At 36.7% G+C, this 26,422-nt stretch overlaps 1 protein-coding gene across 1 annotated transcript in view; it reads right to left on the bottom strand.

Moving 5' to 3' along the window:
- Nucleotides 1-26,422, bottom strand: part of DTWD2 (DTW domain containing 2) — a 76,607-nt gene that overhangs the window by 11,640 nt on the left and 38,545 nt on the right. The window contains exons 4-5 of the mRNA XM_039364522.1: nucleotides 24,885-25,074; nucleotides 2,566-2,694 (exon numbers count right to left, since the gene is read on the bottom strand). Coding sequence (XP_039220456.1) covers nucleotides 2,566-2,694; nucleotides 24,885-25,074 — 319 coding nt within the window. The remainder of the gene's footprint in view (nucleotides 1-2,565; nucleotides 2,695-24,884; nucleotides 25,075-26,422) is intronic.

The following is a 26,422-nucleotide window of genomic DNA, read 5'->3' as shown; positions in this document are numbered from 1 at the left end:
TAGGGGGAAAGAGAGGTGGGGAATGGAATGCAAGTTCCAGACAACAAGTAGTCTGCCCCGTGTGAACCAAGGACATTTCAGCAGGTGTTTGCAAACCTACAAAGACACTTTCTCATAACAATTTGGGACTCAAATGGACCATGTGACCTGCACTAATAGGGGGAGGAAGAATTCTATATTTTAATTATAATGGTTTGCGTGGAATTAACCAGAACTGGTTTTTGCTTCATTTGTGCCAAAATGATGTACTCAATAAAGTTTTGCATTAAGAGATCAGATCGTCTCGATGGTGCTTGCTTGGTTGGGTTCATTAGTCGGAACCTTGACAGACACATTGTTGACCCTTTCTTTGAAATGTTTCCAAATTCTCCTTTACTTCATTAGCCACCCCGTGTTCCCCCACACACATACCTTATTTACCTTATTTAGCTAACAAAATAACAGTGAAAACCAAGGAAATTGATTTTACATGCTTTGTGCCATAGTGGAGCAACAGTGCACAATGTTGAAAAAGAAGCTTTATGAAGGCGTATCAAAGAAGTGGTATGAAGCATATGAAAAGCAGTGGACAAAATTAATGTAAGAATAAAGGGGTTAAAAAAAAGAAATTTAGGAGAATGATATTTCTTTCTGCCAGGTTTTATTTATTTATTTATTTTCAGTGTTTATATGCCACCCAATCCCAAAGGACTCAGGGCGGCGTACAAAGTTAAAACAATAATAAAACAATAAAATAAAGCAGTCATACCGCGAGTCCGATCATATCCCGGCCCCCCGGGGACATCAGCCCCAGGCCTGCCGGAACAGGAGGGTTTAAACGGCCTTCTTAAAGGCCGGCAGGGTGGGAGTAGTTCGAACCTCGGGGGGAAGTTGATTCCACCAGGTCGGAGCCACCACAGAAAAGGCCCTTCCCCGAGGGCCCACCAGCCGACATTGTCTGGCCGACGGGACCTGAAGGAGGCCCAATCTATGGGACCTCACCGGTCTCTGGGAGCTGTGCGGCAGAATGCGGTCCTGTAAGTAACCTGGCCCTATGCCATGAAGGGCTTTAAAGGTGATAACCAACACTTTGAATTGTGTCCAGAGACCCACAGGAAGCCAGTGCAGCTCGCGGAGGATAGGTGACACGTGGGTGTACCTTGGCGCGCCCACAATCGCTCTCGCGGCTGCGTTCTGAACCAACTGCAGCCTCCGAACGCTCTTCAAGGGTAGCCTCATGTAGAGCGCGTTACAGTAATCCAGTCTTGAGGTGACAAGGGCATGAGTGACTGTGAGTAAAGCCTCCCGGTCCAAATAAGGCCGCAACTGGTGCACTAGGCGAACTGTGCAAAGGTCCCCCTGGCCACAGCCGATAGATGTTGTTCCAGATTTAGCTGTGAGTCCAGGAGGACACCCAAGTTGCGTGCCTGCACTGAGGGAGGTAAATTTGCCCCCCCCCAGGACTAAAGATGGACCATCCAGTTGGCCTTTGGGAGGCAAGACCCAGAGCCACTCGGTCTTGTCAGGGTTGAGTCTAAGCCTGTTCACCCCCATCCAGACCCTCACATCTTCCAGGCACCGGCACATCACGTCGACTGCTTCACTGAAAGGACACGGGGTGGAGATATATAATTGGGTATCATCCGCGTACTGATGATACCTCACCCCATGTTGCCGAATGATCTCACCCAGCGGTTTCATGTAGATGTTAAAAAGGAGGGGGGACAGGACCGAGCCCTGAGGCACCTAGGGGTCGAGGCGCCTAGGGATCGATGATCGAGGCGCCTAGGGGTCGATCTCTGTCCACCCGCCAACACCGACTGCGACCTGTCAGAGAGGTAGGAGAACCACCGCAATATGGTGCCGCCCACCCCCTCTCTGAGACGACGCAGAAGGATACCATGGTCAATGGTATCGAAAGCCGCTGAGAGGTCAAGAAGCACCAGGATAGAGGAATGACCCCTATCCCGGGCTCACCAGAGGTCATCGGTCAGTGCGACCAAAGCAGTCTCAGTGCTGTAGCCGGGCCTGAAACCAGATTGAAAAGGGTCCAGATAATTGGTTTCATCCAAGGATCGCAAGAGTTGAGATGCCACCACCTTCTCTACAACCTTCCCCACAAAGGGGAGGTTGGAGATGGGACGAAAGTTCTTCAAAACAGCTGGGTCCAGGGAAGGCTTCTTGAGGAGGGGCCTCACCACCGCTTCCTTTAAAGGTTGCGGGAAAGACCCCTCCATCAAGGAAGCATTGATTATCGCCTGGAGCCAGCCTCGTGTCACCTCCCTACTGGCAGAAACCAGCCAGGAGGGGCACGGGTCCAATAAACAGGTGGCGGCATTCATTGCCCTCACGGCCTTGTCCACTTCATCAGGGGTCACAGGCTCAAACTCGCTCCAGATAATTTGATAACCTATAATAATAGGTTTTCTAAACTTAATGTATTAAACATCTTAATTAGGAAGATTTAAGAAAAGATGGAGTAAAAACTTTGAACTGTGGCCAATAAAACAACCTGTTTTTTAAAAATAAGCATAGCTTGCATTTGATTATTCCATTAGTGGAATACATGACTTTAAAATTACCTACCTCTTTAATTGCATCATTTTTTTCCACAATGGTTAGGGCAATAGCTGCACATTCAAGTGTGGACAGGCATGTATTTGTGGGCTGGGTACGAATTATGTACTGACTTGAAAAGCTGGTTTTCAATTGTACCTGAAAATAGTAATTTCAGATTAAAGAAATAGATCATTAAAACACAGTGTACTCTCTGTTTCTATAATATTTCCTTTAATTATATAAGATTTTAGTTTTTAGTAATAATCATTAGCAAGTGTTGTAATGACACATGTTGTATTTAATACAAGGATTTGCAATATATTACAAATATTTTTATATTTATTAAAAATAAGGAAAACAACCTCTAAATTTTTTACCATCAATGCAAAAACAAACCTAAATTAGGACTGTATTAGCATAATAATGTCTGCACTGATAGACATATAAAGAGACTGTAGTTCAAACTGCTACATGATTATTGAATTGGATCGAGCACTGGTGGAATGAAACTGAACAAATTGGAGGGCGGGGAAAGTAAGGTGATTTCTGCTGATTGCCTTCCTATCAAGAGACACTTACACCCATAAAAATATTTTGATGAATGGTGCAGTGCTCCAAAATGTAGTACCAGCATTGCAGGGAAAGAATTCTTACATAATCATCAATTTCAGTTATAGCTGTTACATATCACATTTTTGCAAATGGACCAATAGAACATACAATGAATGTTTAGCCTGTTCACACTACAATTTTACAGCTAGGTAGTAAGATATATAAAAGTAACAGATTATTCTGAGAACAAAATATTTATTTTTGCAAAATGGAACAGACTGTCAATATTAAATTTATATTACAAAGGAGCTTATTGCCTAATGAGTCATTAAATATTACATCTGCTTATTATGCTCAATAGTTCATTGTACAGTGTCAAATATGTCTACCCAATGACATTTTAACAGTTAATTATTTATCTAGAGAGTGATGTAGCCCCTCCTTAATCATATTTCATTGTAATTTGAAACATAGTCATCAAGAGTTTACATTCCACAATTGAATAGGGCTTCTTTACAAAGTTTTCACTAACATCAAAGAAAACATCACACAACTAAAAAGCAATATACAAGTGAATGTAAATGATAGCATCTACTCCTTAACTATTATTAATAAACATATTTCCATATTAATTAAAAACATAACACAATATTAATATTTCATAGTCTTCTACATGCCCACCATGACCAACATATTCTCAGTCTCTTCTCTACAAATAGTATTTAGGTGGAATATCAAAAATCAGAGTCGATAGCCATTGGATTTCTTAAGTTTGAATGTAGTTAACTCTTATTTCTGTACAATATTATTACAATTGGGTTTTTTTAAAAAAATGTGACAAAGAAAATTTAAAATGTTTTTTCTAATCCTGCTTATCTACAACTTTATTTCAAGATCATATGGACAGAGCTTAGAAAGAGACTGTTCTAACGACCTTCTTAGTATTAGATGAATTCACTATCAGTATTAGGCTTTTATGTATTTGCATTTCTAGTCCATCAACTCTTAAAAGTCCAAAGAGCAAGATATTCAAACTGAAAAGACAAAAGCAGAAACTAAAACTTTAAAGTAATATAACATTATAAATTATTCCTAAATATTTTCATTTTTTATCTATACACGCAATGATAACTAAACATTAACAAGAAGAAAATACAAGAGAAAAAAAACGAAACCCGCAAAATCCAAATAAATATTCTTTATCTAGTTTGGGAGTATATTTTGCTATTTTAATTACATCAACTTTAGAGATATAAAACTATACACATCTGTATTTAGAAGACAATATATGTAGCCACAGGGTTGAACTGTGAGGTGGGCTTGGTTGTTTGCTTACAGCCATGTTGTTACCAGAGTAGGTAACATCTACAACTCTAGAAATGAAGACACTACTTAGTCTGGTAACAGAACATCTACAAACAACCAAAAGATGTCTCTCTACATCAGTGGTTCTCAACCTTTCTAATGCCGCGACCCCATAATACAGTTCCCCATGTTGTGGTGACCCCCAACCACTTATACATCACCAGGTGCCAGGGGCGTGGCCAAAGAAAAGGAGGAAAAAATGGCGGACAGCCTTGTTTGGCGACCCCCATGAAATGGTCGTTCGACCCCAAATGGGGTCCCGACCCACAGGTTGAGAACCACTGCTCTACATTAAAGCCATACCTTAGGATAGGTTTTTATATTTTTGTTTTGTTTTGTTTTGAATTGTTGTAAATTTCCCAGAGTCATGTATGGGAGACTAAATGGGAGACTAAATAAATTAAAATCATAAATAAATTACTCCATACATAAAGAATTACACTCAGTAAATATATAAATAATTGCTGATGCATTCTGATTGTTTTTATCTTATCTTTAAATTTATTTTGTTTATGGGCCTCCAATTTCATTTTTCCATCACAACAGAGTTATGCGATAACTCCTGTTAAAATTTTAATAAGATTTTTTTAAAAAAAAATAGCAATAAAATAAGGTAAATAAAATGAATGTTATATTAGTAGTACTGAAAAGCAGTGCAAAAATAGAGAAATGGAAAGAGTCCCAAAACAGTACAGAAAAGAATTTGCAGTTTGGTATGAAATAATAAACAGTACCCCTACCCTACGTATAGTCCAAATCATTAAAAAAAAAAAAGCTATGCACAGCAAAAAATATCCACTTGCTGCTGAATAAAGTCCATCAGTTACTTCCTTGATGGAAAAAGAAATGCACAGCTAAACTGTCAGTTCACTTTTGAAAATTACATCAAGAATATAAATAAATTAGTCAATTGAAACATACTGGCTTTAATTTAAAGTGACATTTTAAGAGCTTCATGTTTTTATATTCTACAGGGAATAGCTGCCCTTCAACTGTAAGGAACAGACAGTCAGAAAAAGTAAATTGATGTCAGAAAACTTTTGTTCTTTATGTTCTTATGCATCCATATGTCTATGTAATCTTGCTACCACTGCATGATATATTTACAGAAATATTAGAGTGCATTTCAATGTCCACGAAGAAGGCTTTTATTAAATTACTATTTTCACTTTGGTCATAAATACATTTTTCCATACTTTATGGTTGTTCTCAAAGTAAAGAAGTTCATTTTTTTCTTATCTTATTAAATGCATGGCTAGATGTTGGCAGAGTTAGAGAAAGTGCTGGATTAGAGTTTGGCACACTCCATAGAAAGATCAAGGAAAACCATTCTGCTCCAAAATTATGTTATTGGATGTCTCTGGAAAACAGAATGTTGTGTTCCTATATATACATACATGTAACATGGTTATCCACAAATTATTCATGTGGCACATATGTAACATATATGCACATACATAGTTATATACGTTTGGACTTTGTAATGAGTTACAGACCAAGACAAATAAGTATTTAAGAGTATACAAGAAGCACTTATTTATAACTCATTTAAATATAATTTTTATTTTTATTATTTTATTGAAAATTTTAATTATAATAGTAAAAGTTAATGGAAATATGGAGAAAGAAGACAACAGAAACAAATAATAAATAATACAGGAGAAAAAAAGAAATAATATAAAAAAGTGACTTTCTGCCTTCATCACCACAATTATAAACAAATGTAATAATTTAAATATTGTTGTCAGATTTGATTTCTCTACAATTCTTCTTTGTCTCATCGCACTGCACAGCTCTAGTTATTGTCAGACGCTATTTGAATAAAGGACAGAATACACCCAACACACACATACACACACACACATAAGCAAGTACATTACACACACACACACACACACACACACACTGATGCTTTATTTAAACTAAATATGTATATTGGTGATTGCATTACCTTTGTATATGCCATATACTGAATCAATAAATATATTTTGGATGCATTCTATAAGTGCCCATTTGACATACTTTGGCTCAAAACAGGTTGTCTTATGATACAGCATGATACACTGTTAATGGTAATGAGAGTTTTTAATAGCAAAGAGATGTTATAGCATATGTCAAGAATGGACTCTCTCTTTTTTTTTTTTATTTGGTCTTACAACTTCTTGCCTATGCTATAAGAAATTACAGAACTATTAATGTCGTTATAACAGTGAGAGAATTGTATCATATATTTTTAAGTATAGATGAGACTGGGAATTAAAAAAAATAACGGAAAACAATAACTTGGCAAACCATATCTATATTGCTGCTAAGAAATCAAGAGTGTGATGTCTCTGTAGCCATCAAGAACTGAGTTTGACTCAAGGGATTTATTTTAAAGATTAGATTATTGTACTTTTCGTTTAGGGTTTGCTGCACTTTCTAGAGTAGGCTATTTAAGTCTTGCAACTGAAATAGCTATATAAAATGAGAGAGAAAGAGAACAGCATTCTCACATTCTCCATGAGGAATATCTGGACTCTCACCATTCTGTCAATAATTTAGTCTCCATATTTCTGGGACACCAACTGCCATTCAAACTGTCTCATTTTAAGACATTAGTAAACTTTAACTTGTAAAATGCTAATTTTAATAAGAAATATTGCTATTAGAAAATAATTAAACTGAATAACTGTTGTACTTAAGAATGTTAAAATACCAAGATAGTAAAATAAAATTAACATTTTAAATCTCTGTTCATATACTAAAAAAACAGAGGAGAGAGCTCTTGAAAAGACTTGTATTACCTTTTTGCTCTGTGTATAGTTCTGAAATGAATGTCAGGCAACCGATCAATATTTTATGCAGTGCTATTCTTTTAATAATTAATGGAAAAGAAAAGTGCTGCACGAAAATGTAGGCCCTGAGCAGAATAAGAATCTCAAGACTGGGTCATGAAATGAAGAAAGAAATGTTATTATATACATTGCAAATACCGTTTAACTTAAATTAATTGTAAATATCAGAAACACTCTAAGACAAAACCCTCACTGAAGTGTTTGGAAGGCTACTAATTCCCTGCATTTAATTTCTTTTATTTGTTAATGCACTGGATATCTCCTGAACTATGAAAGAAAAGTAAAAAATCATGCAATAACCACATATGCACACATATACACATACCTGTAAGATCAAATCAACAAAACTTTAAAAGGCTCAGAATATCAATTAAAAATACAACTACATATTTTAATTGAAATAAAACAATTGGATTTAAAAATGTATCAATAATATATTCTGAGCCTAAAAGAACCAACTTGGTGATGGCAAAGGTGAAATCCAGATGAGAACCCCAATTTATAGACTAGTAGATAAAAAGGGGAGGAATGCTCCATGCTCTGCTGTAGTAAACCATATGACAAGGTTGACCGGATTCTAGATTAGTTTAAACCTAACTATGCTGCAAGGAAGTCTCTTGCTTATTGCCTTCAAAAACAGTTGTTGGATCTGGAATAGAAAAAGTACAGTGTAGACTTTCCTTCTAAAATAAATAGTACTGTTTAGAATTTCAATGTTTTGGCACAGAATTGTTCCCTAACCTTACCATTTTCTATTTAAACAGCCACTTCACCTAATTCAATTGCTACAGAATATTCTCAATCTTTATCAAATTATTTTTCCATAGGGCAATTACATTTCAATTTTATAAAATATAAAATATGAGATGGTATCAGCTGTAATTTTGTCAGTTCTGCAAGGACTCAACAGAAGTCCTTGAATATAATTAATCAATTTGGACTCATATTTAGTAGACTTAATATTCAATAAAAATCACTATTATGCAATTTACTACAAACACAATTGGGAATTATGTGACAAACAGTAAGAATTTCAAAACGGAATATCAAGAAAGGATATAATAAATAATACCTGCAGTGTTGAAAATGGAAAAGTTGGAGAAACCTTGAACAAAACATTTGGAACGGATGTAACCCACATAAATGTAAGTTCAATACATATATACATCCATGTTCTCCTTTGAACCTAGATGTCTACATAGCAGATTCTGCAGATGCCCTTATTTTATGGACAATATCAAAATGAAATAGACTAAATAATAGGAAATAGAAAATGAAATGCAGTCCAGTCAGTCACGAAACTTTCAAGAATACATAGTAGAACAGGCCATTGTTACTAAACACTCCTACAAAATAATGAAAGTAGCTATACCAGCAAGATGGACTTGGCACACTATAAACATGAAATAAAATATAAGGAACACTTTTAATATGTTTAAATTCTGAGAAAATAAATTTGAGGAGTTATGAAAAGTAATAAGATGCTTTGAAAACCAGTGCAAAAAAAATATTCTCAGATAATTATTTATTTAATGATATTTATAAGATGTTGCTCCATACTGTTCAGAACAGCTTAATACATACAGGATTCACAAAACACAAAAATAATACAAGCCTTGTATTAGTTGTTCCAATATTTTTCAAATCTTTACCTCATGGAAGAATTCTATATGGATCACCCTGTAGGGGAGGGTTCTATACAAATTTTCAAAAGAAGGTGTTTCACAAAAGAGGTACACAACCTGAAAAATAATGTGATCTCTTCTGATCTCATCTGGAAGAATTTCAAAGGAGAAAAGATTGTGGCTTTCAATCAAAGGTATCATACTAAGCAGGAAAAGAGTGGATGAAAGCCTTGGGCAACAGGAAGGGTGCATGATAACTGAATACATACTTTTAGCATAAAGGAAGGATGAGGAAAAATGTCTCAATAAACAAAGGAAAACAAGAGCTTTTGAAATAAGATGAAAGGAATTACAAGAGAGCTTCTAGCCAATGAAGAAATTTTAAGGACTAATCATAGAACAGAATCTGATGGATATACTGAATATACTGAATCCTTTGAATGACAAATGTTTGTTGAAACAGAATAGATTTAGGAACCTCTTTCCCAAGAATGTTGGGTACAATAGGCAATAAACAATTTTTGATATAGAAAAACACCAGGCACAAATGACATTCAGACTGAACTATATAAAAGTTCAGAAGAAATAGTTAAAGTTTTAAAACTTTTATGTCATAAATTATGGAATAACATTGTCTGGCCTAGAAGCTGGGAAAAAAATAGTATATACTAAATTCTGGAGAACAGAAATAAAAGAGACTGTATAAATTAACAAACTGTTGCACTAATTCCTTATGCAAGTAAAGTTTTATTTACCAATTAGAGCTGTACTAAATGAACAAGAAGATTTCAAAAGAGACTGCTGAATATGAGATTTATATAGATAATACAAAATAGATGAGAAAGATCAAGAAGGAGAGGGAGGGTTGCCTTTGCATTATTGAATATAGCAAAGCCTCTCGTTACATAGATTTTGCCAGTGTTGAGAATATTTTAAAGCTACTAGGCTTCTTTAATACAAGAAGAACTCATACTAGAAAATAATTATCAAGTTTGACAAGACTGATGGAAATACAACAAGAAGAAGACAATACATAAAAGGACAGAATTCTGCCTTGGGCAGGGGTTTGCACTAGAAGACTTCCAAGGTCCCTTCCAGCCCTATGATTCTATGAGATATTCTTGGAAGAGCTATTATTGGAATCAGATGAAGAGGGTAAACCTTGACCATGCAGTCATTGAGAGTCAAGTTGAGCAGCATGACTGTAACTGAATCCAGGAGTAAGCAAACCTTGGCTTTTTAGATTTTCTAACTAATTCCCATTAAACTCATCCAGCACTGGCCAGTGTCTATGGAAGTTCAAACTGTGTAAAAGACTTCAACTTATTTAACTCTGAAATAAAATCTGTGATCAATGTAGTAGAAATCTAATATGTGATTGGTGACATAAGCAAACTTCTGATATTCAGTTTATGAAAAGCAAGGTAGTACTTAGGCTTACTGGATTGTTTATTGTTGACTGATGTTATATTAGTCATTACCATATTTAGGTATATCCAACTAATAGCCAGCAGAACAACAATTTGTAGTTGCTCTGAGAAAATCACTTTGATTTTTGTGAAGGAAAAATTAATTCCTTCATGAAGAGATAATGAAGAGATAATATCTTTGCCAACAGAGAAAAAAAGGTAGAAAAACAAATAAAGCTGATAAAATGTGACACTTGCAAGTGAAGATGTTGCAGATTTTCTAAGTATTTTGGCAGTGTTAATAATAAATGGAAAAGATTGATAATACTTACATTCAAGCAAATATAGCTGGAAACTTTGAATTTGCATATCTGTCTATGTTTTCCATATAAACAATTTTGCAGATACCATATGAATATGAATGAAAAAGATGGAAATAATAAAGAACTAAGCTCTCTAATCCTAGCATTTAACATAATAGTAAAGGGATTTTTGGATCCTGAAAAAGCCTATGGTACTATTTGCTAGGCTATACATACAGAATCTAATTAGAGTCAACTTATATCAGATAATATAAACTTGATGCCAAAACAGAAAAGGCCAAGAGATAATATGCATAGCTTCGTGCATAGCCCTCTTCTTGTAATATTGCCTGTCCTTATAAGTTAAGTTTTCAGTCTTGATAGTAAGGTGAGGCTTTTCTGGGAAGAAAACAAAAACACATTTCCTTCTGAATACTAATAGCTTGAGTAAAGATAAGAATTGCTGGGGAGAATATATGATTTGAATTACACAGTTCACCCATGCTTTGACTTTGTAAGCCAGCATCAGGGATTATATAGGTTTGTTACTTCAAACATCAGGTATTTTCTAGGGTTTGATTTGGGCTATATGGAATGGTAATGTGGCTGGTTATTAGAGAGTGATTTTGCTTTGTGTATGTATTTATGCTGCTCTTATATTAAGTTTACGCTGTAAGATCAATCCTAGCTAAAACCTGACTTAGGGTTATCATATCTGGGCTGCATAAATCCATAAAACAACTAGATAGAAACAAGTGTTATGCTGTCTTTTAATAATAAGCTTTTCTGTTTTGCAATCCAGATATAGGAGTCCTAGGTGAACAGCTACTATATTAGTAAGATTATTCTAAGCCAGAAGTCTGAGCCTTGCCTGGCTCATGAATTCTGGGAGTTGAAGTCCATGAGTCATAAAAGAGCCAAGGTTGCCTACCATTGCTCTAAGCAATCACCAAGCTGTTGGTTATTATGATAAACCTATTGTCAACGCTGTTAATATGGGATATTATTGCTTTGACAAGATATACAGAACTGTCTGGTATTTTTAGAGTTAATTCAGATGACAGAGAAAGGGAGGAGATTTATAAGGAAAGCCCGGGAAAGGAACAGAAGTGAATCTTTGTCCTCCAGGCTAATTGGAAGATGTGACTTATGACTGCAAAATAAGGGAGGGGTTTAGCAAGAAAAGTTAGACGCAAGCAAGAGAAATTCAGATTCTGGCATCCATTCAATATGTGCCAATAATGTGTCCATGATTACAGACTTTTTCAGAATAAATATGCCTGGAATTTCCTTGAAGTGTTCCATTAGTCAGGACGTTGACACCTATGATGTCACTTAGCTTTAAGGCTGACTTATATATTAAACAGGAGGATTTGGGTATGTCAGCTTGAATAATAAATGAGATACAAAATATATAGTTTTAATAAACTATTTACCAATTGGCTGATTACAATAATTTAACTGGCTGCCTAAATACATAGTTAATTGAAGATAGTTGCTTAGAATAATCCTGACTGAAACACAGTTACAACATATCATGTACAGATGATAGATAATTATTTAAGTATATTTCCTAGCCAGCTGCTTTGGTATCTGGAAATGCTGACAATCTAGTTCAGGCATATCAAACTGCCAGCCCATGGGCTGGATGTGTCACTCCAAAACCGCACCCACCCCATTGCTGGCAATGGGGAAAAAGTTGCGATATGTCACGTGACATCACGAGTTTGACATGCCTGATCTAGTTGATTAGTCATACACTGAAATTAAATCTGGACAAGATATTGTATGCTTCTGGAAGTCACAATTTTCAGCTTCTGACAATGAAATAGTAATAGTAATAGTAGTAAAGATGGAAGGGACCTTGGAGGTCATCTAGTCCAACCCCCTGCTCAGTCAGGAAACCCTACATCATTTCGGACAAATGGCTGTCCAGTCTCTTCTTAAAAACTTCCAGTGTTGGAGCATTTACTGCTTCTGGAGGCAGGCTGTTCCACTGATTAATTGTTCTCACTGTCAGGAAGTTTCTCCTTAGTTCTTGGTTGCTTCTCTCCTTGATTAGTTTCCACCCATTGCTTCTTGTCCTGCCTTCAGGTGCTTTGGAAAATAGCTTGATTCCCTCTTCTTTATGGCAGCCCCTGAGATATTGGAATAGTGTTCAAGTCTGTCCAGATCCTTCTTAAGCCTGTCTTCTGGAGTGTTGGCTATTCCTGCCAGCTTGGTGTCGTCTGCAAATTTGATGAGTTCCCCATCTATCCCTTCATCCAAATCATTGATGAAGATGTTGAAGAGCACTGGGCCCAGAACAGAGCCCTGGGGCACCCCACTACACACTTCCCTCCATATAGATGCAGTTACATTGAGGACCACTCGCTGAGTACGGCCGGTCAGCCAGCTACGGATCCATCTGGTGGTGATTCTGTCTACCCCACATTTTTCTATCTTATCAAGTAGTAGGTTGTGATCTACTTTATCAAATGCCTTACTGAGGTCCAAGTAAATTATGTCCACAGCATTCCTCTGATCCACTAATTTTGTCAAAGAATGCAATAAGATTTGTCTGGCATGATCTATTTTTGACAAACCCATGTTGGCTTTTAGTAATGACTTTGTTTGCCTCTAGGTGTTCATTGATTCGTTGTTTATCTTTTCCAGGATCTTCCCAGGTATTGAGGTCAGGCTGATAGGTCTGTAATTTCCTGGATCCATTTTTTTTCCTTTTTTGAAGATGGGAACTACATCAGCTCTTTTCCAGTCCTCTGATAGTTCCCCTGTGTTCCAGGATCTTTGAAAAATATAGTTCAGTAGTTCTGATATCACATCTGCCAGTTCCTTGAGAACCTTGGGGTGTAATGCATCTGGTCCTGGCGATTTGAACTCATCTAGGCTGGACAGGTGCTCACTTACCATTTTCTTGCCTATCTTAACTTGTGTTTCTATTTTATTTTTTATGGCACTATTTTTGATAGGTTGGTCTGTTTTTTCCCTTTGTGTAAAGACAGATGCAAAAAATGAGTTAAATAGTTCTGCTTTCTCCCTGTTGCTTGTCACCTTCTTGCCACTTCCACCCACTAATGGACCAATCATTTCCTTCACTTTTTTCTTGTTTTTTACATGTTGAAATAAGCTTTTTTTGTTATTTTTGACTTTGGTCGCAAGCCTTAGTTCATTTTGAGCCTTGGCTTTCTTCACTTCATCTTTGCAGGCTCGGGCTATTTGCTGATATTCTGACTTAGTTATGTTCCCCTCTTTCCACTTTCTATACTTGCCCTTTTTATCTTTCAATTTGTCAGAGAGTTCTTTATGCAGCCATGCTGGTTTCTTTTGAGAGCTGTTGTTTTTCCTCTTTGTTGGTATTGTGCTAGACCAGCGGTTCTCAACCTATGGGTCGCGACTCCATTTGGGGTCGATTGACCATTTTACGGGGGTCGCCAAACAATGCGATCCGCCATTTCCCCCCCTCAGGGGGCAGCGCCGCGTATGCGCGCCGCGCATGGGGGCGGCGCTGCACATGGGGGCGGCACGTTTGTGTGACGGTGAGAAACGCTGTGCTAGACTGTGCTTTTATTATCTCATTTTTCAAAATTTCCCAAGCTTCTTGAGTTATTTTCCCCTTGAGGATTCTCATCCATGGAATCCTTCCAAAGCCCTCTCTAAGTTTATTGAAATTAGCTCTCTTGAAGTCCAAGACTATAATAGACTATGAAGATTTGGAGAGCAGGTGATAAGATGGAGGATCCTCAAAGAGGAGTATGATGCAATTGTGTCCTATAAAATAATGAAGAGAAAAATGATAGAAGGTGATTGCCTAATATGAAGAATTAAAACATATGTGAAATATGGTCTGCCGAAAGCAAAAATCCAGGACATGATAGAATAATTTCCAATATTTAAATTTTAATGTATAATAATTGAAAGAGAAAGCCAGTTTAGTTTATTAGTTAAGGCAACAGGCTAGAAAGCAGATTATAAATTGCAGTCTCACCTTAAGCACAAGGCCAGCTGGATGATCTTGGCCCAGTCATTCTGTCTCAGCTCTAGGAATAAGGCAATGGCAAACCACTTCAGAGAATCTCCCCAAGAAAACTGCAGGGACCTATCAAAAGTCAGTGCTGACTTGAAGGCACAAGAAATAAAGGCAACTTGGGGTTTAACTGATATCTGTGATTGTGCTTAAGCCTTGCTAAATGACCCCCACCTTCTGCTGCCTTATACAGTTATTAAACAAGCACATAGGTCACTAAGTGGAGCACAAGGTGTCTCCAGTGTGAGTAAGGCCCTGAGAAGATTAGTGCAGACCTGTGCCCATCTGTCTTGGTCCACCACCACCTGCTGAGATACCACATGCTCCATTTCCTTGGGTCCCTTTTTCTCCCACTGAAGCCCCTCAAGGCTTGGGCCTCCTTCCCATACTCTGTGACCCATCCTGCACTTACCTTTTGAAGATCTCCAGAGCTCCCAAGCTTTTCTGCAGCATTGTAGAGACTGCATTAGGTAAGCAAAACCTAGGAGCAGTTCATCCTGGTCCATGCGGCAGCCTCATGGAAGCAGCCATCATTTTGGCATGACTAGAAAGAATTATGGGCATGCTGAAAATGGTGTCTACTCCAGAATGCAGCACACGGCCCAGGGATGTATGGCCCGCCCTTCTTCCCCAACATGAAGTTCAAAAGTGTGTGATAGATGATGGGCACGTGGGGAATAGGCTGAAGGCCTGCTGAAACCTGGGGAGAGGGAGTGGGATGGAGAGGAAAAAGGCAGGAGGATGTTGTAGCATCCGCAGTTGGATGCTAAGGGTGAATGACCATGGGGGAGCTGCAGTTCCTATAACTTCAAAATGGGTTGTAAATAGCTTTTGGGGGGGGGCTCTGTCATAACTTCTGCTAAGTGAATGGTCATTAAGTGAAGACTACCTGTACTGGAGGTACTATGCTTTCTAGGAAGTATCTTGGTTGCTGGAATGTCTATTTAGTGAAAATATCATAGCTCCATTTAGCTGGTAGAAGCAACGTGGAATAAAATGCACACAGCAAAAGATTATTTCCCCATTCTTTCTCTTCTTGGAGAACAATTTATACAACATGGTCTGATGCATTTATTTGCACTATAAATTGGCAGGAATAATCTGAGTGTTTGAATAGTAGCTATGAAAAGAAAGGAATTTTCAATTCTTAGAATGTTGCTTGCTCTTGAGTTAAATCATTTAAACTGTCATCCAGGAATTCTCTCAGGCTGGAAGTGGAGAGTAAACATGGGATACTGCCTCCTGGCTCTAAATTGATGGTACAGTCACATGTCTCACGAGGAGGCAACATCGTTGCTTCCTCCTCCCCAAACAAATCCACAAAGTTTAAGCATTTTTCTGGCAATAAAGAAGAGTCAATGAGCTGAGCAGGCGTAGAGCAACAATGACAGTGAAAGAATTACAAAGAGTGCTGTTGACATTTTGGACCTGGAAAATTGTTTCCAGTGCACATCTACATTTTGCATTTGCAGCCCATCAATACTCTGCACAATGGGGCCTTGAAATGAAAATACAGTGCTAAGAATTCTATGTAATTCTTACTTTGGGGTTGCAAAGATATAGTGCATTGTAATATAGGACCACTTGCAGCACTTGCCCCATAAAATGTTTCCATACGCGGTTTTTTTCTAGTGCCCTAACTTTTGTACTGTGCTATCACCTATGAAACTGGCTGTGTCGCCCAACTGTGTAAGTCAGACATGTCAAACACAAAGCCCGGGGGTCGGATGTGGCCCGCAAAGTGGTTTCATGTGGCCCGCGAAGCCATCCTGGAAACAGTGAGGGAATGGCCCCCGCTGCCTTGGCCCTGGCCCAGGCCGGCTGGGAGCCAATATACAATTTTGTGGTGGCCATCTTGGCATTTGCCCTGGTGGACCATGCCTTGGCACTTGCCCTGGTCCCACCCCCTTCTGCCAGAGACCCTCAGATCTGTCCCACTCCTGCCAGGCCCCCACAGGCACCCTTGACGCGAATGATGTAGAACTGGGCATGCCCACCCAGTAGATCACACCCACTCCATCCACACCCACCCAGTAGGCTGCACCCACTCTGGCCACACAACACCCCCCCCAGAGCAACGCAATGCTGATGCGACCCTCAGTGAAATTGAGTTTGACACCCCTGCTATAAGTTATATCTCCAAGACTAAATTTGAACAAAGAATAACAGGAATGTATATTCCTGTTGTTGGCTGTTTGAGGCCTCCTTTAATGAAACAGTAAAGAAATTCCTGTATCCAACATAGAAATGGTTTGTATTTAAATTTCTGTTGTCAACCCCTTAGACATCTAGCACTATGTTGTGCTGCTAAAGTTCATTCTTCTGAAACAGTTGCAAAATGCAGAAACTGTGCGTCTACAGCTACACAACAAGTTTAATTCGCTCTAAAGTTCTGGTTTTGGGAAATTTCACAGGGTCTGACCCCCATCTACCTGGCAAATAACTGTAAATCAAATTTATATTCATGAACTCTAGAGCTACCCTGTTTTAGCTTGTGAACTTGATTGTCCATTGCTCTTTTGGATAGATCATGAAATGCACCTCCAAATCTTTGCATGAAATCCTAGCAATTCTCCAGTATGGAATCATTGCCTTTATTGATGTCAATGCTTTTTCAAGGCATTCTGGAAACAAACAATGCAAATTACAGTATCTTCTGTATCCTCACTGCAGAAGCCTATGGTAATAGCGGAGGAATCAATGTTATGTCCTATTTCGATCTGGGTTTTCATGAATAAAACAGACTCTTTTCTGTATTCCTGAACACAGTATGGTTTATTAAAGTCTTCGATTTCTCCAGCAAGCCTCTGGGCTTTTCTTCATCCTTTTCCCTGCCAGCTTTTCCTTTTACTTGGCTGTTTTTTTTATTTCCTGATACAGCCCAGCTCAAGAATGTTATCTGTTTCTTTTAGAAGTGTTTTGTCAGCTTCAAGGTAAGCCACAATAGCAAGATGTTTGATGTATGAACTACTATTGTTCAGTATAAATCTTTGGTAGGTGATAAATATAAATGATAAATTTGCTTAAATAGAAATATGAATAATTGCAATAGTATAGTATATAATAGTTGAAAGCCTTCTCTGGGATGAGCTTTAGCATAGACCTGATTCCTAAAAAAAGAGTTGCATATATATCAGTGAATATATCATATTCACCGTCACTTTTGACAAGGAGAGGCTCCTGACAGCTAAAAGAACAAGCAATTCTGTTCTTATCCATGTTGCTCAGTTGAATGTTGACATTTCTTGTGTTGTTACTCTAGCTGTCTCTCACACACATCTATCTATCTATCTATCTACTGTTATCCTTCTTTTACTTTGTTCAATCAATTATTACAGTATTTTCTCCATTTGTGTTTTCACACTTTCAAATTCATGATACTAATGCCCATTTTGCTATTGCAAAACACCTTTTAAAAGGAACAAAGTGATAGTGAACTTTAATTATCCTGAGGCTTTTTGGGAGTTAACTTCTTTCAAGCCTCATCTTTTTGCTGACTTTTTTCCTGACAATTTTATCTTTCAAAAGATGAAAGAAGACACAAGAGGATCAGCCATCCTTGACTTGATATTTTGGGAAAGCAATTGTGTAATGCATGTTTTTGAGGTTAGGAGAAAATAAATTTAACTATAGTCAGGCAGGCATCTTGGTTTTTAATAAAGTGGATCTTAATAACCTCAGAGCCATGCCAAATAGGATCCAATGACAGGAGAAGCTAATGGGAAAAATCCCAAAAGTGCTTTTTCAAGAGGCAACTGGACTTTCTTGTTTTTCTTTGAAGACATTTTGCTTCTCCCCCAAGAAGCTTCTTCAGCTTTGACTGGATGGTGTAATGAAAGGATTTATATTCCTTGCAATAGCTGGTCATTTGCATTCTTTTAGAAAGTTGTTGAAGCCACTTGGAGGTTTATTATTAAAACTTGTCAATTATTGAAAGAAGGCTTATTGGGCGATAGTTCTTTAAATTATCTTGGGCCCTTTTCTTGTGTATAAGAATCACTTCAGCATTTTTCCATGCATCCGGTATTTTTTTTTCTCTGAGGCGAATATAGTTTTGCTAGTATCTTGTGTAAACTGTGACCATCAGCTTTCAGCATTTCAATTGTAACACAGTTATTTCCTGAAGCTTTGCCATTTTTCATTGATTTTATGGCACTTGATACTTCCTCCACTAAGATATCTGGCATTTCCTCTTTCATGGCTGTTGTTACTTTTGAGTTATCTTGATCTTTGTATAGTTCTGAATAGAATTTTCCAATTATTTCTAACATTTCCTGCCTTGTTCTACACCCAGAGCCATCTTCATGTATTAATGCAAAAGTCTTCTTTCTAATCAGCACTCAGAAACAAACAATGGAATAATAAAAAAATCAGGCTCAAATGGGAATATTGCTTGTACTAGATACAAAAATGATTGTAGAATCAAATAATAAACTCTCCTATTTATAATAACTCCAACATTTAAATCTTGTGTCTCTTTCTCCTGCCCTTAGATGGCCATGGATATATTTTTTTTTGGCTGTTTGTTTCTCAATCTTGGATATGGAGGTCAGCATCACATTTTGATGAAAATCTTGTCTCATCTCAAGCTTTTTGCTCCTGCCTTGATAGCTTTGGCCATGAACATAAGAACTCTTATTTTTTATGCCAGAAAACAGCATTTTGTAACCCAGAGATAATAATAATCAGCTTCAAGTCTTTAAAAAGAGCAGTCAAAAGTACATTAACTCAGAAAGGCAGTAAAAGTGAGGCCCATAATTTGAACCTTAGAATTGAGATTTAAGGGGCAGATTTTCTGTGTCCACATGTACATATGGATTCCTATATTTCTATAATAAAGCCAGTCCAGCTGCCATGTATGATTGAATCTAATTCTGAGACTCGTGTTTTAATATTGTTTGGACATTAATAACAGTAAACATCTGTGTATAGAGGAATTTTTGAATTTTTCTCATAAAAAAGGTTCCAAAGATCAAATCAAAGGCAACTTCTGATTGGCCTTTGAATTTGTGTTCCATAAACATTTGCCTGATAAATGCAGTAGAATCAACGAGGTCCCCATTCCCTAAAGTCAGCCTGTCCAGACTTTTGAGCATAAATACCTTGGATATAAGTTGCTGATTATATTTAGAAGATTTATAGATCTACAGATAGTCCTTTGCCAATTTCCAGCAAAAAATACCCATTGGGAAAGCTGGATTCATTTAACTGCAAGATTAATAATCACATGATTTCCTTAATGACCACTGTAAACTTTGTTGTAAAATTGGGTCTGACCTGACTTATGACTGCAATGACTTATGATATAAATTCCTGTCCCAATTATGGTTATGAGTCAAGGACTACCTGTATTATTATTATTATTATTATTATTGTTGTTGTTGTTGTTGTTGTTGTTGTTGTTATTTAAATCAGGCTTTCTACAAGTGTGTTCCCCCTGGATTTTCTCCAAGACATTCTACAGGGTCTGCAAAATCAAAATTATTTGCAGTCAGTGTTGAAAAACAATACAATATTAAAATCCATCAAACAATCATGAGTCAGGGTAGTAGCAACAATAACTTCATTTTCAGAGTTTCTTATTTGTCAAATTTGCAGATTCTGCTGAGGCATAAAGAAAGAAGTACAGATTCTGTTCTTCATCCAGCTGATTTTATGTCTGTATTATTAATTAATTCTTAGAGCTTAGATTCCTGTATAATGCCACTGTCCTATGTCAAATACAGAGCTGGCCTACCTAGAATCATTTATCAAACATAACTGGATGCTTAGTTTCTGCTGTGAAGAAGACATTTATGATGGACATTTGTATATTAACTTGGCTTGTGGTTTACAACTACACAAACTAATACTAATTAAATATCAACAATAATTTATAGAAAGATTAGAAAAGGGAAATGGAAGTGAACATAGGTGGAGAGGTGATATAAGGATCCAGGTGAGACAAAATCTGTGATACGCACAACATAAAGAGCTGTTTCATAAGCAAAGGAGAGATAGCAGAAGGTGTTAAAGGTAATAAAAGAGAAGTCATTTATCCCACTCAAAAAGGAGGGATAAAAATGCCCAGGACTTGGCCCCTGGGATTAAGAAGACAGAAAGAGAGAGAGAATGCCTCAGCACATAGTTATGGGATGTATTTATGGGATTATGATGATCTCCTCAATGAAACTGCACTTGTTTAAAACTGTAGCAATAATAGCATTTACATCATCATGAAGACAAGAAGATTTATCTTCAAAATATTCTGCAAGTTTATTACCCCAGGGCTTTGAGGTTTGGAAAACAATTTTTTTTCAGAGCAGAAACATTTATAGAGTATTGGATGATTTTCCATGATTAAATGGAGGTAGCAAACTAAGTCTTTTAGCTTTATTTACATTGTAAGTACAAGGAAGTACTTAGGTTTAGTTATTTATATTGACACAAGGTCAATCAGCAATCAGACTCCTGTATGTTGATTGAGTGGTCTATAATAGGGGTCCCCAACCCCCAGTCTGTAGACCAATACTGGGCCGCGGCATGCCAGCAACCGGTCTGCACAAACAAGCAAAGCCCCATCTGCGAGATGCAGGCAGAACATAAAACCACACACCATCTGGGCCACAGAAAAACCTCCCTCTCCACAGAACTGGTCCCTGGTGCCCCAAAGGTTGAGGACCTCTGGTCTATAACTACCGCTCTTTCTTCTATCTCTACCAATCTAATCTGCTCTATATGTATTATCATAAACAACTCCATTTCTTCTATGACAAGATACAAAAAAGTTTTCATATCAGATTTTTTAAAACAATAATATTAATGGCAATTATGTTTATTAACATATTTATTAATCAGTTTACTACTACTTTATTAAGCTTATTTACTTTATTAAGCTTATTTACTTTACTAAGCTTATTTCTGGCCTATTTTTCATTTTATAACAAGTAACAGGTAAAACTTTATATTAAACAAATACATAAAATATAAAGTAATAGCATAGAATGATAGAAATATTTATTATGAAAAGGATACTGTCATTGCTACTTTTAGTAATGACTATTAATTAGATTAAATATATTTTTAAATGTTAGCAGATCACTCTATGCCTTTTCATTCCGTGTTCTTATCATTGGCATGATTTGTGGCAATAACCTTAGATTTTATATGACATTGTTTATAGACATAAGCTATTTGAGAAAAAGAGAACTTGCTTCAATTACTTCACATTTATAATATATACATGATGGCAGAAAATGAAAACTTATTTTGTAAACAAATAATTTCCTAGAGAAAATAAGAATTACAGATTGTAAGGAATATTATTATTATAAGACTCTAGTCAGGGACATATACAGCATGTGCATATGCGTAGATGTGCATACATACAAATACACAGACAAAATAGTGCAATAATATGAATAGTTATTATAATGCTATAATACACATTTTGCGTTAAAAGAAACAAGACATGGAAGATGCTTTATAAATGTATTGGCCATTCAGACTAAGAAAGCACCAATAACTTTTACTGACAACAGCAAAATGTTCCTTTCAATATATAAATTGTATTTTAAAAATATAATTATTGGGAATTTTGCAAATGATTCTTATTCCTCTGTGTTATTTAATGTATTTTCTAATGTTTCAGCTTCAAGGTACGTAATAGTGATTAAAGAAATTTATAGACAAAGAAAGATGATCTATATTTGACCATAATCTTTTGCTATCAATTGAAATTGCTAAACTGGTACTATTTCAGGTTAAGAGATGTTGAAATAATCATGAAAGAGTTTCCTCATCAATGGGCCAGTGGCACAACCTTTCTGGACAATTCAAATCCTTTCTGGGCAGGTTTTTTATTGTATTAAAAATTCAGATTTGACATGAAATGTAATAAAGCAATTTGGTTTTTTTCCTGCATGGCAATCTCTTCAATGATTACTACAATCCTAACAAATCAGTTTAGTTGTATTAGTGGGTTACTGAACGAATGACCCAACCGCATTGTTGAAGCTACTGATTCTTACTATTTGTCTCATTTGTTCATTCTACGGTCTTTCTTTCAGGCACTTAAGGCAGCATGGATATCACTCTTTTTATCCACTGTCTCTATCATAGCTCTGCAGAATAATTTGGGCTGAGAGACAGTGACTAGGCCAAACCGATCCAATGGATCTTTTGCTGAGGATGGAAACTAAAGATGAGTCATCTAAGCTTGAGTGCAAAACTTGAACTACAGTCTAAAGCAGGGGTGTCAAACTGCCAGCCCGTGGCAGGATGTGTCATGCTGAAACCACGCCCACCTCATTGCCAGCAATCGAAAAAAGTTGTGATACGTCATGACATGTCACATGACGTTGCAAGTTTGACAATCCTAGTCTAAAGTGCTTCTCCTGTGGCCAGCAACAAGGAATGTGATTCAACAACTTACTACATATCACAACTTTACTTTACTGCTATGGAACTTTCCTTTTCTGAAACACTCTGGCATAGCTGGAAAATTGCACCACTATTTCTAACATTAAAAAAACCTCCACACTCATTTTGGAAAAGAAGAGAAATTAATGGTTTTCAAAACAAAAACAAAAACAAAAAAAGACACTATGTTAACCATTTTAACAAGAATGTTAGTATAATTTCTAAGACTAATTAATTCTACTCCCTTTAGTGTGTTCCTAATAGAACAGTGGTGGCAAACCTATGGCACGAGTGCCAGAGGTGACACTCAGAGCCGTCTCTGGGGGCACGCTTGCTGTCGCCCCAGTCCTAGGCCTTCAGCAGGGTTTTATAAAACCTTTTGCTTTAGGCTTCCACCATCATGTGTAAAAAAAAAAAAAAAGGTTCAATCAATCAATTTCAATTTCTTGCAGGGGGAAAAAAAGTTCTCACAAAGTTGGAATTGATCGATTGAACCTTTTAGTCCCACCCAGTCTGCCATTACCACTGCAGCCACGCCCAGCCAATGGGCCACACCCACCCGGCACCCGACGATGCATAAGTGGGTTTTGGGTTGCAGTTTGGGCACTCGGTCTCTAAAAGGTTCGCCATCACTGTAATAGAAGATAAGAATACAGGGCAAATATCTGTCTTGAACTAGAAGGATTATCTGTAACTTGGATAATGATCTGATTTTCCTTAAGACTATATGAATTAGAATTCTTCTTGAAGAGTCAAAATATGACTGAAGTGAAGATAGTTCATGATCTTTAAAGTAATGACAATTCTTCATCTTAAGACACTCATTAATTTGAAGAACATAATGAAAATCTAAAATTGTCATATGTATCAGCCAAACTGCAATACCACAAAAATACACAATCTGGTACAACATTATTAAAAAAGTCAAAATTAATCCTGTCATGCAATAGAATTCCAATAAAAGCTCTATGCTGAAGACATTAAATTGTTATTATGATATCACAGTATGAACTACTGTCTACATATCAATCATGAAACACATTTATGAAAGGGCAAATTATGCTCTTTTCTAAAAGAGCAATTCAAATAGCAAAAGTGCTAGCAGCTTTCATCTGCCATCAAGTATAAAATGTGCACAGCTAAACTTATAATGATCAAGACCAAGGCCTTCCTTTGCCATGTAAATAAATTAGCTGGTTATCTTTTTTTCAGTTAACTGTCACCACTATTTATATGTTATTTCCATTGCTAGAGATAGACTAATAAGACAACATAAAGAACAAAACATCAATAAATCTTATGCTAATTCACATAAGCCAATTCAGATAATACTTTATTGCTATCTCAGAGGGAAAAAGTGCACGATCAGGCCTGTGATCATACATTTATGTCTATGGTATCTAAATATCATACACACTTGTAAGCTTATCATGGATACAGAAGCTGGTCTATAAACAGGATCAGTCCTTATACAATAAAAAAGATCACTTTGGGTAACTGAGACAAGTCATCTACCTGAGGAATGGGCAGATATACCAAAACAAATATGTATTTGAACAGCTATATTCCCTTTTTTAAATTAGAGGCAACACAAATTAAACTGCTATAAACTTTTAAAATGTAAGGATTTTATTTAAATCAAACATTTTTCAAATAATAAACACAAAGCCTACACACACACACACACACACACACACACACGGAAGAGGGAGACATTAAATTTAAGAAAAAGTATGCATGAATACAGAATGACCAATATTTTAAATACTACAAAGAACTGCTCCAAACACAGAACTTTAACTGTAATATAAGAATTCTAAATCCTACAGTACCTGCTTGGGCATTTGAAAAAGGGAGTTCTTTAAAAATATATCTTTTGCTTGACTCCATGTTCCATCAATGATTATGATCACATAGGAATTAGTGGAACTCAAATCCATTTCTTCCAAATTTGTTGCTCCAGCTCCAGGATACAGTATTAATGTATTTGAACTTCTGCATATGGATGATAATTCAGGGTACCTATAAATATTTATAAAAAATGGTTTTAATTATATTCTGGTAAGTAAAAATAATGAAGCTATCTTTTCTAAAACAGCTGTCCCACTAATCAAAATGACTACCTACTAAACATGGAATATTATTCCAGTTAGGAATAGCCTTTTTAAAATTAAAAGTACCACAATTTAAACTTGATTCCTGGTGACTACTTGGACACATCCATGCAGTTTTCTTAGTAAACATTTGGAAATAGATTGCCACTATTTTCTTTATCTTCCTAGTAATTAGTCTACATACAATATATCTTTCATGCCATTTGATATATTTCTTCATATCATTTTTCTTCATACTAGTTTTATTTGTTTCCTTTTCTTCCATATCCATATTCTCCCAAGATCCACTCTTAGCACCACCCAAAGAACAATCTCTCCCATATTCAAAATCTCTCATCCCCTTTGAAATGATAAAACAAGTTATGTTTCTGAGGACTTCTGGTTTTGTGCGGTAGCGACTGATTGCAGGCTTGCAGATTCTCCGCATCCCCATGGCTAATTTCGCCCTGCCTGGGGAGCCTAAATGGGTCTAAGTTGTCCCAGAGAGGCGACGAAGAAAGAAGGGTGCTCCAGCAACTCTGGAATGGTGACGCCTGTTCCGTTTGACTTGGGGAAAGCCTTCTAACCCGACAGGAGAAAAGTTGGCCATATTGCATCAATCAGCCCAAGCTACTAGCAACTGAAGTCCAAAAGCACTAACCAACACAACTGTGACCAGTGTGCTTGAAACTGGGTGAGGAATTCGATCTTCTCTTTTCTATTCTATATTTAATTTCCTGGAAAAGATCCCCAAGAAGCAAAATACCTCCAAAAGGGAAGGAGGGGGATTTCCACTCCACTCTTATACTAATGGAAGCGGTGAATTAATCTTTTTATGGAGTATCAAAATATATGGAAGGGAAATAAATATAAAACCTGAAATTTAAAACTTAAACCTGGATAAACCTAAAATTGTTTGAATGGTTAAGACTCTCATTTTAAAGATAATTGTTGATTTTGGAAATTGAAAAACAAATAGTTGCTGACACATAGTGGTGGATGAAGACTATGACAGCTATGGCTTTAATATAAGACTTGGCAAAACCTGGGAAAAGCTAATCTGTGTTTGTGACCTTCAAAGTTTTAACAACAAAGAACAGCTGTGACAAAAAAGACAATAATCTGGGGTGTAGACAAAGGGAGAATTATAAATTTTAGAAAAAAAATTTCTTGAACTATTTGGTTTACAAATATCTATTAATTGGGACTCTAAAATTATTTGCAGAGAAAAGAAAGGAAGAGAAAAATTCAAATTCTTCGCCATCATGGATCAGAGA

This window comes from Crotalus tigris, unplaced genomic scaffold, assembly GCF_016545835.1.
Source record: "Crotalus tigris isolate CLP2741 ecotype Arizona unplaced genomic scaffold, ASM1654583v1 scf7180000019784.587516, whole genome shotgun sequence".
NCBI classification, from domain to species: Eukaryota; Metazoa; Chordata; class Lepidosauria; order Squamata; family Viperidae; genus Crotalus; species Crotalus tigris.
The sequence above is the reverse complement of the archived record's forward strand: the minus strand, read 5'-3'. Positions and strand labels throughout refer to the sequence as shown.